Genomic DNA, 18,970 nt, shown 5'->3' with positions numbered 1-18,970 from the left:
TCTCCGAAAGTGGCTGCATTTAACCATTCAGGTCTTGGACTCTTGAGTCGTTAACTTCTGCTACTGGAAGTCTGGAAGTGACGACCACAACATGTTGTGCTCCAACCTTCGGTCATTATGAAAAGTTATGATGATTTCATTTTGGATCCATATCCCAGCATGTACTGATGCAACAACATGAAGCAAAAACACACGAGCGAATAAATAAGTGCAAGATCTCCCTTCATCAGTTGACCAGAGTTTCTAGAAACAATACTTGTTTCTTCATATTGTACTGAAGAAGTGAAGAGTACAGGGCATATAGGCCAGTGTGCATTAAAAAAGGCACACAGAAACTTCTTGGGAGCAATAAGTAAACTAATTAGCTAGTTCCAAGTTCCAACTGTACAGCAGGAGATAATTTCGTTCACTTCGATGAAGGTACCTTTCGTCACTACTTGTCAAGCCATTTGCCCGCCTCCATACCATGTTAAGAGTAGCAATATTCACCAGCCTTCCAATATATTGAATAGAAACGCCTCTGCAGCATCAATTGTTACATTATACATTAAATAAATTAAATATCTATTGATGGTTGTACGTTCCAGCCTTTCAAGCACACGGCTTTGCATCAATGTCCTTTGCTGACAACAAATCCATGATAAGACGCTGTATCCTTTCTGCACCAGGCCCAGGCTTGAGCTCAGTTGAGTTCGGGGCACTCATCTTTGTATCTCCATTAGTAAACCATCCACCAGGTACAAAGCCATTAGGAGCACGATCCAAAAGCTCTGAGTCGATCTTGTCAAGTACAGTTTCATTAGATCCAAATTTCCTTGCAAAGGGTGCATTGCTCTCAATCATCCTTTGGTAGTCATTGACTGTAAGGAAGTGGGGATGCTGCTTGGGAGGGTTGTCCCAAGATATGAAGTGGAGGTCATGGCTTACAGTTGTGTTGCGAAATTCATTAGCATTGCAAATGACAGTATGGAAGTATCCCTCAGGTGAGGATAGGAAGTTGGCGTAGTACATCAGTACTATCCTTGGAAGGTTGTCCCAGCCCCATATACAGAACTCTACAAAGGGACGAGAAAGCATCATCCAAGCTGAACCTGATTCCAACATTTTCAACTCATTAGACAATTTATGATGGGTCAGATAGCTGATCAGTACTTTCTAGTTTCTACAGAGATGATGATGAGAAGAACTTTTGGTTGGTTCTGTTATGTACAAACTAAAAATGAGAAGAATTGTTTTATGAGTTCAGTTCACTTCGATACCATTCAGCACTGATAGTCATAATAATCCGGCCAAACAATAATAACCCTCTCCCAATAGCATCCACGCCCTAAACATCCTACAGACTTGATACGCCTTTTACATAGATGGAAATACCTATGGATTCAAGCTTGGCACTTCAATTCATAAGTCCCAAACAAGAATGCCACATGCCAGGTAAGGAAGCTTTCCTTAGAAAACCCGGTTAGAAATAGCATAGGAAATAGGAATCACTAAATTCAATTAAGAGTCATTTGCCAGGTGAATCGGACCTTCATGTTTAGCAAATCGAGCTACAACCTTGCTAACTAAACGTAGCAGTTTTTATATCAATAGACCTATAGAAGATTTTGTTAGAAAAATGATTTGCTCAAATCCATTTAAATATGAATGAGTAGTTTGTCTCCCAAGTTACCCCACTTAAGATGAAATGGGTTTTTTCTTGAAACAGTACGTAATGTGAGAAAAACCTTTTCAAAATGATGCATTTGTTTGAAGCGATGCATTATGCGAAAATGTCGCGACCTTTCAAATGTGCCTTTGGTTTGAAACGATTATATCATGCGAAAAGGTGCAACTTTTCGAAATAGGCACCGGTTGAAACAATGTATATGCGAAAATGGTGTGTCCTTTCAAACATGTGACTTTTCAAAGAGTTGCTTACTTTTCCCAAGAGTCAACATGTTGTTTGAAAAGGCACCACTCACCTATAAATAGTGGATGAATTTGGAGAGAAAGATACACCGAGATCACCACGTAGTTGATCTATCTCTTCTCCCTCGTTCTTAGTCAAATACTATGTTGTGTTATTTGAGTCTATAGAATTGAAGTGCTAGCTTTCATAGAAGGAAATCCGTCTATCTTGGGAGATAGTTTCCCATCAACCTTCAAGCACCGTGAGGGGGAAAATCTGTCTTAAGGACATAGTGTATCTACACTAGGCTCGGATTTAATTAAGAAGTACAAGACACTTACAAGACAAAAGGTTTGTATAGTTTGGTAATTGGTAAAGAGTAAGTACAATTAAGTTGTATATTCCTAACAACTTAAGGCAGATTTCTTTTCTTCTTCTTCTTTACGAGCGAGAATTTGTTTCTGTTTTCTTTTCTTTTTTGGTTTAAAGGAATAACAAAGTGTAGTTGTATTTCAGAATATGGCAACACCACCAGTTAGTCCTAACATTCTTCGTTCCCCATTATGTTCCTCATGGGGAGAAGCCCCAAAGTTCAATGGGCCGATTTCAAACCGGCAACAAAAGATGCTCTTCTATCGACCACCCTTAACTTGGCAAGGTTTCGTGGGATAAGGCTCCCCGATGTAAGCTCGATGAAACCCAAGGCAAGAAGGTTTTGGCCAAGGATGCTTGGTTTCATCTTTGATTTCTTGTGTAGAAATTATGTTCTTAGCGGGTTGGGTGACTCATTATACAATGTGTATAGTGTGTTCAAGACTGCTAAGGAACTTTGGGATTCGTTGGACAAGAAATACAAGAGTGAAGATCTTTGGCATGAAGAAATTCATAGTTGGCGATTTCTTGATTTCAAAATGACGGATAGTAAGACCGTCATAAGCCAAGTCCAAGAACTTCAAGTAATCTTCCATGATGTCATTCTTTGAAGGAATGACCACTAGGAGAATCTTTCAAGTGGCTGCTATGATTGAGAAATTACCACCATCTTGGAAGGATTTTAAGAACTATCTTAAGCATAAACGCAAAGATATGAATCTTGAAGAGTTTGATTGTCCGTCCTAAGGATAGAAGAAGATAACCGCCTATCCGAGAGAAGGGGGCAAGGATCCCATGGTGGCAAAGGCCAATATTGTGGAAGGATCTAGTGCTAAGGGGAAAGAGGAAGCCAAGACAAAGCTCAAGCCGCGAAGAGTAGATACGCTACTAAGTTCAAGGGCAAGTGCTACAAACCGTGGAAAGGTTGGACATAAGGCAAGTAAATGTCGCAAGCCGAAAAGAAGTACAAAAGCAAAAGATCGCGACAAATGTGACAATGGACACGCTTTACGATAATGTTAATGACATGAACCTATCTGGCGTGGTTTTGAATGTCTCATGATTGGAAATGAAAGGGAATGGTGGGTGGATCTTGGTGCTACTCGCCACATATGCTCAACAAGTCGATGTTCACCACTTATCATCTTTGTGGAAAAGGAAGAACAACTCTTTATGGGGAACTCTTCTACGTCCAGGTTGAAGGCAAAGGAAAGGTGGTGATGAGGTTGACTTACGGGAAGGAACTAACTTCTAAATGAGGTGCTCTATGTGCGACATTCGCAAGAATTTGGTTTACGGTCGCATTTCTTGAGCAAGAATGGCTTTAAGTTAGTCTTTGTTTTACGATAAATTTGTACTAACTAAGAATGATGTATTAGGTGGGAAAGGGCTATCTTCGGGATGGACTCTTTAGGATATCTTGTTTTACTATTCTTGCAAAGAGCCAATAAAGTTGAATCTTTTATTTACTTGATTGAGTGCTTCACATGTATGGCATGGTAGATTAGGACATGTTAATTATGATACCTTGCGTAGATTAATTAATTTGGAATATATACCAAAGATAAAAATAGACCCACACCATAAATGTGAAACTTGTGTAGAATCCAAGTTGACCAGATCATCCTTTCATTCCATTGAAAGAAGTACTGAACCTCTAGACTTAATACATACAGATATATGTGATCTTAAGTATGTACAAACTAGAGGTGGTAAAAAAGTATTTCATTACTTTTATTGACGATAGCACTAGATATAGTTATGTTTACTTGTTGAGAAGTAAAGATGAGGCAATTGAAGTGTTCAAGCATTATAAAAATGAAGTTGAAAATCAACTAAGCAAAAAGATTAAGGCTATAAGGGTGATAGAGGAGGTGAATATGAATCACCTTTTGAAGGTTTACGTTACGAACATGGAATCATTCATCAAACTACGGCTCCTTATTCACCTCAATCAAACGGTATTGCGAGCAATAAAAAACCGAACTCTAAAAAGAGATGATGAACGCTATGTTGTTAAGTTAAGGTTTGCCCCGAAATTTGTTGGGGAAGCTTTGCTTTCTGCCATTACATTCTCAACAAGATTCCTAACAAGAAGGCGCTTAAAAACACCATACAATTGTGGAAAGGTCATCGGACTTCCTACAATTCTTAAAAGTGTGGGGGTGTCTTGCTAAAGTGGAAGTCCCTAAACCTAAGAAGGTGAAGATAGGACCCAAGACTATTGATTGTGTATTCATTGGATATGCAAACAATAGTAGTGCATATCGTTTTACGGTTCATAAATCGAGATTCAAGATATACATGTTAATCTGAATTATAGAGTCAAGGAATGCTTCATTCTTTGAAAAGATGTTTCAAATGATAACATGTGTATAGAGTCAAGTTCACAAAGAGAACTTTAGATGCTACAACTAGTAACCATCCTACACAAAGCGAAATTGAGGAGGAACCTAGGCGTAGCAAAAGGTCGAGGGCGTCCAACGTCTTTTGGACTGATTTTCTAACATACTTGTTGGAAAATAATCCTCAAACGTTCAAGGAGGCAATGTCATCTCCGAAGCTACTTATTGGAAAAAAAGCAATAAATAGCGAGATTGAATCCATAATGCAAAATCATACATGGGAATTGGTAGATTTACCACCGGGTTCCAAGACTTTGGGATATAAGTGGATATTCACAAAGAAATTTAAAGGCCCGATGGATCAATCGACAAGTATAAAAAGCTAGACTTGTGGTCAAAGGCTTTTAATAAAAGGAAGGATTGGATTATTTTGACACTTACTCTCGGTTACAAGAATAACTTCCATAAGAATGCTAATAGCAATAGCATCAATACATGGATTTGAGATACATCAAATGGATGTAAAGGCGGCATTCTTGAATGGTGAGTTAGATGAAGAAATATACATGGAACAACCCGAAGGGTTTATTGCTCTGGACAAGAAAGGAAAGTTTGCAAGCTTGTTAAAATCTTTATATGGATTAAAAGCAAGCACCTAAACAATGGCATGAGAAATTTGACAATGCAATGTTGTCAAATCGGTTTCAAAATAAGCGAGTGTGACAAGTGTGTCTGCATCAAAAAGCACTTCCCGAAAAGGGATGTGTCATTGTTTGTCTCTATGTAGACGATATGCTAATTTTGGGTAGTAATATGGATGTCATAAAATCTACCAAACAAATGTTGTCTAGTAAGTTTGACATGAAAGATTTAGGTGTCGCCGATGTTATCCTAGGAATTAAGATCTCAGGATGGAGGATGGACTTGTTCTATCACAATCTCATTACATTGAGGCGATTCTTGACAAGTTCAAGAAATATAACATCACACAAAAGGTCACCATTGGCGTAAATTTTTCATTTAGCCAAAAATAATTTGGAGATAGCATATCTCAACTAGAATACTCTCGTATACTTGGTAGTTTAATGTATGTCATGAAGCGTACAAGGCGACATAGCATACTCGTGAGCAAACTTCGGTCGATATCACGAGTAATCCCGGCGAGAGATCATTGGGTTGCCATATTGAGAGTTTTGGGATACTTAAAGTATACTTTCGAAATTTTGGTTTGCACTATACAAGATATCCAAACCGTTCGAGGCGGTAATGCGATGCTAATTGGATATCGACACTAAAGACTCAAAGTCCACAAGTGGATATGTCTTTACACTTGGAGGTCATTTGTTTCTTGGAAATCCTCAAAACAAACGTGCATAGCGAGGTCCACTATGGAATCGAGAATTCATAGCATTGGACAAGAAATTTTGAAGAAGCGCAGTGGCTTCAAATTTCTTAGAGGATATTCCAAAGCGGGCTAAACACATTGCCCGGTGTGTATATACAATGTGACGGCCAATCTAGCTATTGGTAGAGCAACCTGAGTAGCATGTATAATCGGAAGTCTCGACATATCGTCGTAGACATAATACTGGATTAGACAATTGTTCTCAAATGGAGTTATCTCGATCGACTATGTAAGGTCAAAGATAACATTGCGGATCCGCTTACAAAAGGTTTAACAAGAGAGCAAGTAGAAAGATTATCAAGGGAATGGGCTTAAAGCTTTTGAGATAATCAACCAAGAGTCATCATAATGGAAAAACCAACCTAGTTATTTGGAGATCCCAAGATCTAGGTTCAATGGGCCAACCGAATTATGTTAGTGACTCGGTTAGCGGAGAGTAATATTATACTCTAACCCATTCCTATATAAGGCGGTGCATATCTGCCATGGAACCGGGATAAGTCAAGCTTTTAATGATTTACTATATCTTGGAAAGTTATGTTATCCAAATTGGAGTATTGCGGGATACTCTTTATAGAAATCACCTATGTTAGTCGCGAAGTGGGGCGCTTCTATGAGAATTTTAAAGACAAATGTCTCAAAAGCACTATCCGAAACCAAGAAGTGTTCAAGGCCAAAATGAACACAAAACGCGTGAGAACCAAACAGATTATTCGAGAGGCGATGCTTTGCGTGAAGATGATTGTCTAGGTTTATACAAACGGCGGACAGTTCAAGGACATTAATTGAAGTCTACCGATCGTCCATTAAATCCGATCGTCTTTCACTAAGGCAAGTTCAAGGCCTCCCATGCTACTTGACGATCACGGTATCTTTTCATTTGTAAAAAGAACAAATCCGATGTTTATGATAGAAGAAGCCAAATTTTCATTCATGTGGGGGATTGTTAGAAAAATGATTTGCTCAAATCCATTTAAATATGAATGAGTAGTTTGTCTCCCAGTTACCCCACTTAAGATGAAATGGGTTTTCTTGAAAACAATGCGTAATGTGAAAAACCTTTTTCAAAATGATGCATTTGTTTGAAACGATTGCATTATGCGAAAAAGGTCGCGACCTTTTCGAAATGTGCACCGGTTTGAAACATTGTATCATGCCGAAAAAGTGCAACCTTTTCAATAGGCACCGGTTCAAACGGTGCTATATGCCGAAATGGTGTGTCCTTTTCAAAACATGTGACTTTTCAAAGAGTTTGCTTACTTTTTCCCAAGAGTCACCGTGTTGTTTTAAAAAGGCACCACTCACCTATAAATAGTGGATGAATTTGGAGAGAAAGATACACCCGGATCACGAGAGTTACGATCTTTCTCTTCTCCCTCGTTCTTAGTCAAATACTATGTTGTGTTCAATGAGTCTATAGAATTGAAGTGCTAGCTTTCTATAGAAGGAAATCCGTTCTATCTTGGGAGATAGTTTCCCATCAACCTTCAAGCACCGTGAGGGGAAAAATCTGTCTTAAGGACATAGTGTATCTACACTAGGCTCGGATTTAATTAAGAAGTACAAGACACTTACAAGACAAAAGGTTTGTATAGTTTGGTAATTGGTAAAGAGTAAGTACAATTAAGTTGTATATTCCTAACAGATTTAGTTGTGGATTTCCAGGAAAGCAATTCGAAATCATACACAGGACTGAGATAAGTAGAACCAAATGAAGGAAACCCTCACCTGTAAACAACCTAAATTTTGACGGTAAACTTCTTTTCTGTGAAACCCAATAGACATCCGATTTTCTCAAGCTATAGAGGCCGGGATCTATGATTATTGGTTTTGCTCTGTGATACCTATACATCAAGCAAAACTCTTAATTAAGCAGAACTCTAGAACCAGAAAAGATTGATTTATTTGCAATTTTTCTTCCAGGCCCTTTTAAGATAAAGAAACTTATGGAGAAGTACATACTCTTTCCATCCAATGTCACTTGTGTGCTCAATGAAGTTGAGATGTCTTGGAATAGTTGATAAGGTGTGAAGCAGATCTGTATAATCAGAAATCAAAGGGAAAAACATACATCAGACTTGGTATTAAGGGCACACAATTCAAAGCAATCATTAAATATTTAAAACCGGATAAATACATTCAAGCACTCAGTTCACATGAACTGAAACAGAACCATTTACAAATTTGGATCCAATAACATAAAGTTGAACAGAATAAAATAAGCAAGTTGGATTTTAAACAATAGAACGCTAATCAAACATTCAGATATTGAAAAAGAGTGGAGTGAACCGAACAAGACCAAATCATCCTATAGAAAAACACATAACATAGTCCAAATATATTGTCCAAAAGAAGCCAATATCATAATAGCAACAACCCCGTTTCTTAAATATAGCACCATATTTCATTAAAAATTTAACATATAAACACAGACACCAATACTTAACACTCTAAACTAAAGCCTCCCAACAAAGAAACATTAAAATAACTAACATCTTAGCATTATCATACCATCTTGTGTCACCAAGGGATAATCTGAAGCACTAAGATTAATAAACCAATCCCATTCTCCACCTTCCTTCAACAAAATCGACGCGGCATGAAGTGTATTAGTAACCATAGTAGGTCCTCTATAAGTAATCAAATTCGCCCGAACAATAACTCGAACATTTCCAAATCTCGCAAAAACTGGTTCCTCCCTTACAAACTTCATCAAATCAATTCTTTCAGCTAGAGAAGCTTCGAGGTCTAAATGCACAACATACTGATTAAGTGGATGGTACAGGGCCTTAAGTGTTCTCTTCAAACTTTCTCCATCACCACTTGAACCAGAAACAAGATAAGCAATTCTAGGAATTGGGTTTTTAGATATAGATGAAATATGCAACTGAGTTTCAACAAACTCTGGTTTCTTTGGAGGAATTTTAGTTGTTTGAGGGAAGTTTAAAATACCATTTGAAGAGTAAATAGTGAAAATGATAAGAAAAATAGATAAAATGAGAGAGAAAACCAAAGGGAGAAACCATTTTTTGTTCTTAGGTAGTTTGTTAAACTCCATTTGAAGAAGTAAAGTGAGTTTAGAGAGAAGTGTAGAACTGTAACTCTTCATACTGTCTAATGATTTTAGTGAAAGGGCATTGTTGAGTTTTTTTAGTTAAGGGAATGTAAATCAGTAAATGGTGTACTGTGTAGTTGAGGAAAAAAGGTGCGTGGGATGTCAAAGCCGTGTTCTAGTCTGGTAAAGGGCACTAGGGGAGTTGATTCACAGTGAGAGTAATAATGATGTTGAAGTGATGAGTTGAGTGGTGGAGAGTGTGTGAAAATTTTAAAGCTAACTTTAGTGCTCAGTACGGCTATAGATATTTCCATTTGTCAGTAACTTTGTTTAATTGGCTATAGAAAGAAAGTAGTGCAGATTGAGTGGATGTCGTTTTCTGTGAGCACAGGAAGAAAAAAAAAATGCAAAAAATTGATTATGGAGTTGGCAGCTTAATGTACGTAATGGTGTGTACAAAATTGAATATTATTTTGTGTTGTAACCTGATTTATGTTAAATCTGGACAAAAAATATTGGAAATATGTTAAGTAGACATTAAGATATCTTAAAGATATTTCTAAAGTGTGTTTGTGTGTTTAGTGAGAGTAAGACCTTACTTAAAAGCTATATAAACATGGTAAGTGATGTTGACTCAATAAAGTCCACTTTTAGTTATCTGTTTATATTTATAGGGAGAGCAGTTTCTTGGCAATCGAAATTGTAAAGTGTGTTGCCCTCTTCATTATAGAAATCGAGTATATTGTAGCTACTGAGTGTTGCAAAAAGTTGTTATGGATGAAAGTTTTTCAATGAACTAGGACTAAAGCAGAAACAATTTGTAGTTTTTTGTGATAGTCAGAGCGCTATCTATATATTTGAGCAAGAATCCGAGTTTTCATTCTAGATCCAAGTATATACATGTGTGTTATCATTAGAGTAGATAAGTTTTCGAAGATAAGTAATTATGCATTGAGAAAATTCATACCGACAATAACAGATATAATATGATGACCAAAGTTTTGTCGAAGGACAACTTTGATGCTTGTTGTGTTATCGCCGGATTGGTAGCACACTCTTCCTCTTGTTGATTTGGGAATATGTAGAGTACCTCCGTGATGGTTCATGAAGGGGAGATTGTTAGGGTCCCTTACCATATCTGGAACGACCTAGTGGCATCGCACATGTAGTTTGAACGACCTTATGACATCGTTTGAAGGGAATACTTCTGGAATTCTTGCTTTCCCACAATCTGCACACATCGGTTGAAGCAAATACTCCTAGAATTCGAGCCTCCGAACGATCTGCTCACATAAAACCAAAAAAGGTTAGCAACGATCTCGTCGTGTCGTCTGAGATCTTGTTATGACCTCATCATGTTGTTTGGACATGATATCTCGACATTGGCATGTCGAATGGAACTGAAATTTCACAGTTCGTCAAAATTTCAGAATACTATAAAACCAAAGTTAGGTTTTTAAGCAACTTAAGTTTTTTAGAGAAACCAATTTTAAGTGAAAACCCTTGCAAAGAGAAAAAACTTGTAAAGAGAGATAAGTGAAGAGAATCTAGCAAGTGTTGGAAATACTTGAGATGAGTGATTATAATATTTATTCCCATACTTACAAAATAGTTGGCTCTTGTGGGCGAAATATTATTGGCGAACCACGAAATTTTGTCTCGTTGTGTTATGTTTTTACTTTATATTGTTATTGTTTGTTTTGTGATATAATTCTATTACTTAGAATAAAAATTATTGGTTGTAGTGAAAATTTAGATTTCGATTGGAGTTTAGAGTATTTATATATAAATTATCTTAACATAAATCGATTAATATCGTTTTTCCATCACAAATGATAGAGTAGAAGTGCACACTTGTGTAGAAACTGGAAAAGGAGAATTTTTAGGGCAATTTAAAGAGAGATCCTCATATCCCCAGTTTCCTGGATCAGAAATTTTCTTTGTGGCATACAAAATCACTGGAATTAGTGGCATTCTCTTGCATCTTAAGTTCCTAAGGGCATCACCAATGGGACCTTGATATGGCCCTGTATCTTCAAATTTAAGAGAACAATACATAAATGGGCTTCCAATGCAGCCTCTATATTGACCCCTATAATTACCATCCTTTAAAACTATCTCTATTTCTATCACATTTATAGAGGTCCCGGTCCGTTTCGCGAGATAACACCAAAATGGGTCATAATAATTTCAGTTGAGTGGTACCAGCAAAGTTGGTCAAAATTGCTCATATGTCTTTGGCTATCTACACTTCCACCATGCCAATTTCACAAGAATTGAAAGTTAATACAAGATTTAAAATTAATTTTAAAGGTTAGCATTGTAGGACACAAAATATAAGGGTCCTCTATGTCTCTTCTCTCCTCTATACATATCTTCAAAACGCTGATGTGGCCCTCTATTATGAGGGCCTGCATTGGTGATGCCCTAACGCTAGTGATATTGCCAAGGGCCTAACATGAGCAAATACTAAATTTTAGAGCAAATGTCAGTGTGACTGTGTGAGGTGTTCCTCTTAACTTAATAGTTTGATCTAAGTTCAACTGCTTAAGTCCAAAAACATACCAAGAAAGTTACTCCAATCAAATTTCAACTGTTCAAGTGAAATTTGGTTTTTCTCCATACACGACCTGACCGACTGTATGTTTTATCACCTAACTTTGTCCTCATTGTCCACACTCCACATATTGTTTGGTTAAATGGCTAAATGTAACCTAAGCCTCCAGTGTGTATCTGTTGGACCTGTGACTGATGTAGGACCTGCGACTTCTACTCGTGCTTTTTTGTGCCTGGTTATTTAATTCCGCTTGGGCCCGGTTATTTAATTCCGCCAGCATTATTTTCGTTTCTGTCAGGGGATTGGTCTGGACCCGAAACCAAACTAGTTTAGATCATTCGACCTTTTAGTTCGTTCTTTATTTGTTATTTTTAGGTTTATGAAGCAATAACATAATTTTATCTTTTTTCAATCATTCAATCATTCAATCAAACCTATTATCCTTTTTGTTCTCAGATTTGATAAAGCAGATTGCTTTTCTTTGGGCTTACAAATCAACAACCACCACTTGCGGGCCTTACTGGACTATAGTTTGGGCGATAGGCCCAGAATCACAACAAAGTAATAAAGACCAAAATCAAAGTTAGAACGGCAAAAAGGAACGTAAATGTAACTGATATAAAAAACGTATTTAGAAGGAGTGTCACATGCCATTTTTACCTCGTCACTTTCCACCCATTTCTCATCTTCTAACAACACAGTCTTCCTTCCTTCCTTCTCTGACAAACCAATATAACAAACAAACAAACAAACACCTTTCTAGATCTACACATCTCTTCTTTTGTACAAACAATGGGTAAAGGTTCATCTGCTTCTATTTCTTCTTCTGTTTCAGAAAATGTATTGAAAAAAATTGTTTTATCTTACACCTATGTAGCAATATGGATCTTTTTAAGTTTCACTGTCATTGTTTACAACAAATATATCTTAGACAAGAAAATGTATAATTGGCCATACCCTATTTCTCTAACAATGATTCACATGGCCTTTTGTTCATTCTTAGCTTTTCTTCTCATCAAAGTTTTTAACTTTGTTGAACCAGTTACAATGTCAAGAGAGATGTATCTCTCGTCTGTTTTTACCTATTGGTGCACTGTATTCTTTAAGTCTCTGGTTCTCTAATTCTGCTTACATTTATCTTTCTGTTTCTTTTATTCAAATGCTTAAAGCTTTAATGCCTGTTGCTGTTTATTCTATTGGGGTTATGTTTAAGAAAGAGAGTTTTAAGTCTGATATTATGGCTAATATGTTGTCCATTTCGTTTGGGGTTGCCATTGCCGCATATGGGGAAGCTAGATTTGATACTTGGGGTGTGATTTTACAGCTTAGTGCTGTTGCATTTGAGGCTACTAGATTGGTTATGATTCAGATCTTATTGACATCAAAGGGTATTACACTTAATCCTATTACAAGTCTTTATTATGTCGCGCCGTGTTGTTTGGTTTTCTTGTTTGTTCCTTGGGTGCTAGTTGAAATGCCTGTTTTGAAGGAGACTTCGAGTTTTCATTTCGATTGGGTTATATTTGGTATGAATTCTTTTTGTGCGTTCGCATTGAATCTGGCGGTGTTTTTACTTGTTGGGAAGACTTCGGCACTTACGATGAATGTAGCTGGTGTTGTGAAGGATTGGTTATTGATTGCGTTTTCGTGGTCTGTTATTAAGGATACTGTGACTACTCTCAATTTGGCTGGGTATGGCGTGGCGTTTTTGGGTGTTTGTTATTACAATGCAGCTAAGTTGAAGGCACTTAAGGCCAAGGAAGCACAGAAGAAGCCTCAGCAAACAGATGAGGAAACTGGGAGGCTGTTAGAGGAGAGACAAGGGGAGGAAAGGGGAGAGAAGTCTGATTCACAGGCTTAAACCGATAGTTGATCAAGGGAGAATAGAAAGTATTTGAAAGTTAATTTAGCAGGCGAGCAAAGGATATGGGCTATTTCTGCTCCTTCAGCCGAGGCAAGTTTCTAGATAATCAATTTTTCTGTTGGTTTTGAACTTTCTTTTCTACAATCCAAGAGCATTGGAGTCTGTCTGTTACCTATTTCTGATCTTTGTATATGACTAGTAGAAAGAATCCTGTTGGTCTCTAGATTTTCCTTTTTATCGCAACTATTCATGTGTAATTGACCTTTGGTTGGAAACCTTAGATGCTTAATATTTATGCCATTTTTGTTGTTCCATTAGTCTTCATCTTCTATTGTGAGATTTTGTGACTCCATTGCATCTTATTCTGATGGATGGAGTCTACTTAATCTGTTCTTAACTTATTTGTTGTATAACACACTCGTCTTTGACGTGCTTCGGATAAAGTATATTGCCATGAAAGTTTCAGTAATCGTAGGAATGGAATTTGAGTGTATGTATTAGGAATGATTATATAGGTCTTAGATTAAACTTCAAGACAAAAAAAAAAGCGAGTTTTCACGAAAATGTACCACTACTTTAGCTTCTGCACAACAGTGTATATGGTGTTCAAGACATACAGAACCAATTTGGTATTGAAGTTCATTCCAATGCTCTTGGAAAAAAACGTATGTTGTGGACTTCCGAGAATTTCCTAAAAATAATATAGTCTTAGAGCATCTCTAGGTGGTAGGTGGTGGAGGTATCACTTACATGTTTGAGGCCAGAATTTGAGCCAAGTATCTACAAAATTTGACCAACTTTAGGTGGAGGCAACTTTAGGTGGAGGCAAATATCAGTCGCAAATTTGGAGTAGGGTCTACCATGCGCGAAATTGATACTGTCGCGTAACATTACCACTGTAACCCCAACTTGAAAAAAGTTAAAAAAAATAAAACCCACGCAATATTCCCACTGTCGTGCCAAATTAAAAAAGTAAAAAAAAAAAACCCCTCGCAACATTGGCAATGGCGCGCGATATTGTCACTATTGTGCCGCATCCGCATCCAAAACCGCAAATTTGCATCCACGGATGCGGCTAGACAAGTGATACCTCCACATTTGCCTCCACTTAGAAATGGTTTTTTGGTGAAATTTCGAATGGTGGAGGCAAATATACAGGTGATACCTCCACCTAGAGATCCTCTTAGTTGTTTATAAGGACTCGGAAGCACGCACGTCTTTGGAAAATCTTGACAGCTGCGTCTGGTGTAAAGATTTGTCCCTCGTGTCTCCTATAAATCCGACTGCAGGGGAAGTAAAAGACCTTATTGTTGATTGACAAGGTACTGATGAAGCTCATAGTATTGAATAGTTGCTGAAAAATAAGTAAATAACTGGGTCTTACTAGTTTGAGGGTGAGGCCTAGTAGCGCAAGAGAAACAGAGAACTGAAGAAATATCGCCTAAAAACAGACATGAAATAGCATGGAGACGAATCGGAAAACCCTTTCAAGCACCACCTTTACAGGAATAGAGAATCCCACCTAAAAACAGGAGAGCTGAAGCTCAAGCCCTCAAGACAGCCCCCTCTCCTTTCTTTTTGGAAGTACAATTTGGTGTTAAGAGTTGTATAGCAAGAAAAGAAATATTTTGGTAATGGAAAACACCTTTCAAAGATGAGTGATGGCCCTGTAAAAATTCAACATCACAACTAAGAACCCAAACCTACTAGAGCATAGTGAGACCCGGCCCTTGGGCATATCCGTCCTATCCTTGCTGGTTGAAGAGCATTATTGGAGACTGGTTAGAACTCTAGTGTGGTACATTTGCAACTCCTTGAAGCTAGCCTTGTTCTGACGTCTTCTCCAGGTAGACTAGCAATCCTTATCACTGTCTCTATTGCTCCTTTGTTGCCTTTTAGACCCCCTGTAGGCATTTATGGCTTCAGTTCTTAGAATTCATGACACGGAGAAACTGTAACGACCATACTACCACATATTCAAATAATATCGATACTGTCCCCAGTCACTCAAAGGAGGGTTCCAAAACCGGTCGGTGTGTGGTTTTAACTCAAAAGTCTTTTCTGGATTGTTTGGCTACGGATTCCATTAGAACTCCATAGTTAAGCGTGTTCGGGCAGAAATAGTCTAAGGATGAGTGACCTCCTGGAAAGTTATTGTCTGAAGACAATAGCTAAGTGGGGACAGTATCGACGTGGTAAGATGAGGTGGATCGTTACATCGGCCTACCCCTCCCCAATCGAAATTTTTCTTAAATATAAATGAGTAAATAAAAGGGTGTGACCAAAACCATGGAAACTTCTTGCTAGTGGTCTTCATCTACCTAGGAATGGTGGAGCTCAAAACCAAGTTTCATCACATGGAAATTGCCTAATGGTCAAATTAGATGATATTAACACTTGGTTGCAGGGATGGAATCTATAGGAAATCAAATCTAATCAAATTAGGAAAAATATACTTTGGACGAATTAGTAAGAAAAACCACGAATTCTAATCAAATTAGGAAAATAATACTTTGATCTATTTAGTAATAGAAAGTTAGAAACTGCTTTTATCATGTGGGTCTCTATAAACAGGGAGAAACATTCCCGGACAGATCGGGGAAGAAAGTAACTTGTAAGGACACTTTTTTTTTAATCATTTGCAAGGACCGGGTAGATGAAAGTTCAAGTATACCCTTGACGCGAAATTAAAAATGGCTCAGATAGATGAAATGTCAAGTATACCTCTAATGCGAAATAATAAGCGGCCTGGCCCAACCGAAACAACCCAGTGTATATAGTATGAACTGATTGTTCATAGATATGAACAATCATTGTTCTAGGTATTTGTTATAGGTATGAACAATGAACAATCATTGTTCTAGGTGATTGTTCAAACCCTAAATAGGTATGAACAATCATTGTTCATACCTATTTAGGGTTTGAACAATCACTGTTCATACCTATTTAGGGTTTGAACAATCACTGTTCACACCTCAATATAATGTATGATCAGTAAAAACACCTATTGGAGTATGAACAATCAAGAACACCTACTGGAGCTATTAACAATCACTGTTCATATCTCAACATGAGCTATGAACAATCATTGTTCTTACCTATTTGGGGTATGAACAATCACTGTTCATACCGCAACATGAGTTATGAACAATCATTGTTCATACCTATTTGCGGTATGAACAATCAATGTTCATACCTCAATATAATGTAAGATTAGTAAGAATATCTATTGGAGTATGAACAATGATTAAAACAATGAACAATCATTGTTCATACCTATTTGGGGATACCTCAACATGAGCTATGAACACTCATTGTTCATATTGTTCATACATCAACATAATGTATGATCAGTAAGAACACATATTGAAGTATGAACAATGATTGTTTATACCTCAACATGAGTTATGAACAATCATTGTTCATACCTCAACATATTGTATGAGATACATTAACCTATTTGGGTATGAACAATCAATGTTCATACATCAACATAAGGTATGAACACTCATTGTTTATAACAAAACGACTGAAAGGGTAAAATTGGAAAATATTTATTTCAAATCTGGGCTATTTGTCCTTACGAGTTATTTTCACTCGAAAATTGTCCTTGAGAGTGATTAAAAAAACACTAGTTCTGTGAGTGATTTTCATTTGCAAATGGGCCTTGGGACCAATTTCTTGCTCTATAAATATGTCCCACAACTCACTGTCTGCCTTTAGAAGGCTTTCCGCCCTGTTTTAACAAAAGAAATATAGAGAGTTGGAGCAATTTTGGAAACCAAAAACAAGTTTCCAAACTACAGTCAAAATCAGAACAACCACATTGAAGATGGGGAGTAACAAATGTTTTGAGCAATGCCCCTGTTGCGACTACCATGAGACGGAGATGGAGACGGAGACAGAGAATATTAAGAGCAACATCGCTAAATCCAAATTGCCTGAGAAGAACTCGTATCTGTGTTCTAATGATAGGTACAACAATGGGGACCATTAGAGGGTGACTAGGAGTAACATAAGATAGCCTGTTTCTCGATCCAGTGCTCCCACAAATTACTTTGTTTGGCAAAATTCGTTCGGTAAGCTATCTTATCTCTTCGTTTCCGCTGTTCTTTCCCATTTTATTCAAGAAATATTCTTCGATTTCTCGTTTCTATGGCGAATTCATCAAGCAATCTGGCTAGTAGCTCGAGTACTACCACCCACACTTCTTGGAGTTCTCTTTTCCAAGGATCTTGTGTTGGTCCCAGATGACTTGGTAGACCAAGGAATCTAGCAATGGGATGATTATCTCGTAGGCTACTTTCTTGATAAGCGATTGTCTTTCCCTTTTGTTGAAGACTTCCTGACCAAAACATGGAAGCTAAAGGCTAACTTTGAAATAACAACAGACAAAGAGCTTTTTTACATAAGCTTTACTAGTAATGAGGATCGGCAAATGGTACTGGAAGCTGGGCCAGTCTTTATTGCAAGAAGGATTTTTGTGCTAAAACCATGGAGTGGGAATATTGAAACACAGAGAAGTAAGCTCACAACAGCTCCAGTGTGGGTGAAACTAAATGATCTTCCGAAAGAACTGTGGACTTTAGATAGCCTATCATATGTTGCCAGTTTAGTCGGAGGACCTATGTTCATGGATGATGCTACTGCAAAAAGAAAACGACTTTCATTTGCAAAAGTTTGTATAGAGATCCCTGTGAATCACAAATATGAACCTACGGTTCGTCTCAAAGTGAAAGGGAAAGATGTGGTGGTTAGGGTGGAATATACATGGAAACCTCTCTCATGTACGAAGTGCAATAAGTTTGGGCATTCTACGCCAAAATGTGGCATTAGAAGTACAAGGAGATGGACTCCTCGACAAGGGGAAAGTGATGAAACTAGTGGCACTGCAAATCTTGGAGTGCCCAATCCAGTAACAAATGAGACACCGATTATTGACATTGTTCCTTATGTGAATAGGGAACATGTTGAGGTACAAGTTGAGCAGCATGAGAATGAGCCAATGCTTTTGAACTCTTGTGAAGCCTATTTAGAGGATGAGTCACTTGCTAACTTGTGCACAATTGAAGGAGTGGCAAGTACAGATAAGAGTCATCGACATAGAGTTTTACAGATAAGCCAACTGCCGAATAGTAGAGAACGAAATATGTATGAAGGGTTAGTTGCTGGATATGATGAGGACATAAAGGATGATATCTCAGAGAATGAAACTGAGTTCTTCAGAGATAAAGTAGGCCCAACACTTGTTTTGCCTAAGAGCTCATCAAGGCATGTAAATCTTCGAGGATCAAAATCAATGGACTACTGTGAAGCCAAAAAGAATCAAAAGGATTCAAGAGCGTGCATCAGGAGAAATAGAGTCTACGCTTGTAATGATGAAGAAGGTAAAGTCACTAATGAAAAACAAAATGATGAGACGTCTTGAGGACTACACCAAAGAGTTTTGGGATGATACCTTGGGACTTAATACTTATGTGT

The 18,970-nt window shown here is 37.6% G+C and overlaps 2 protein-coding genes across 2 annotated transcripts; one reads left to right on the top strand and one right to left on the bottom strand.

Moving 5' to 3' along the window:
- Positions 1-201: 201 nt before the first annotated feature.
- LOC147507688 (beta-glucuronosyltransferase GlcAT14B-like) lies at positions 202-9,323 on the bottom strand. Its single transcript, XM_086600393.1, has 4 exons — positions 8,525-9,323; positions 7,976-8,051; positions 7,742-7,857; positions 202-1,091 (listed from the first exon to the last, which is right to left on the bottom strand). The coding sequence occupies exons 1-4, from the start codon at positions 9,120-9,122 to the stop codon at positions 592-594; spliced, it is 1,290 nt and encodes a 429-aa protein (XP_086456519.1). The 5' UTR covers positions 9,123-9,323; the 3' UTR covers positions 202-591.
- A 2,906-nt stretch (positions 9,324-12,229) lies between these two features.
- LOC147507687 (putative sugar phosphate/phosphate translocator At5g25400) lies at positions 12,230-13,806 on the top strand. The gene has a single exon (XM_086600392.1). The coding sequence runs from the start codon at positions 12,785-12,787 to the stop codon at positions 13,484-13,486; it is 702 nt and encodes a 233-aa protein (XP_086456518.1). The 5' UTR covers positions 12,230-12,784; the 3' UTR covers positions 13,487-13,806.
- The last annotated feature ends 5,164 nt before the right edge of the window (positions 13,807-18,970 follow it).

Source organism: Coptis chinensis, chromosome 3, assembly GCF_015680905.1.
Source record: "Coptis chinensis isolate HL-2020 chromosome 3, ASM1568090v1, whole genome shotgun sequence".
In the NCBI taxonomy this organism is placed as follows: Eukaryota; Viridiplantae; Streptophyta; class Magnoliopsida; order Ranunculales; family Ranunculaceae; genus Coptis; species Coptis chinensis.
This window is presented reverse-complemented; position numbering and strand designations above follow the sequence as displayed.

Coding starts and splice junctions, on each gene's coding strand:
- LOC147507687 (XM_086600392.1), top strand. CDS start 12,785: ATGCTTAAAGCTTTAATGCCTGTTGCTGTTTATTCTATTGGGGTTATG.
- LOC147507688 (XM_086600393.1), bottom strand. CDS start 9,122: ATGAAGAGTTACAGTTCTACACTTCTCTCTAAACTCACTTTACTTCTT. Junction 8,052..8,524: donor TCCCTTGGTGACACAAGATG/GTATGATAATGC, acceptor CTGATTATACAG/ATCTGCTTCACACCTTATCA. Junction 7,858..7,975: donor AGTGACATTGGATGGAAAGA/GTATGTACTTCT, acceptor CTTGATGTATAG/GTATCACAGAGCAAAACCAA.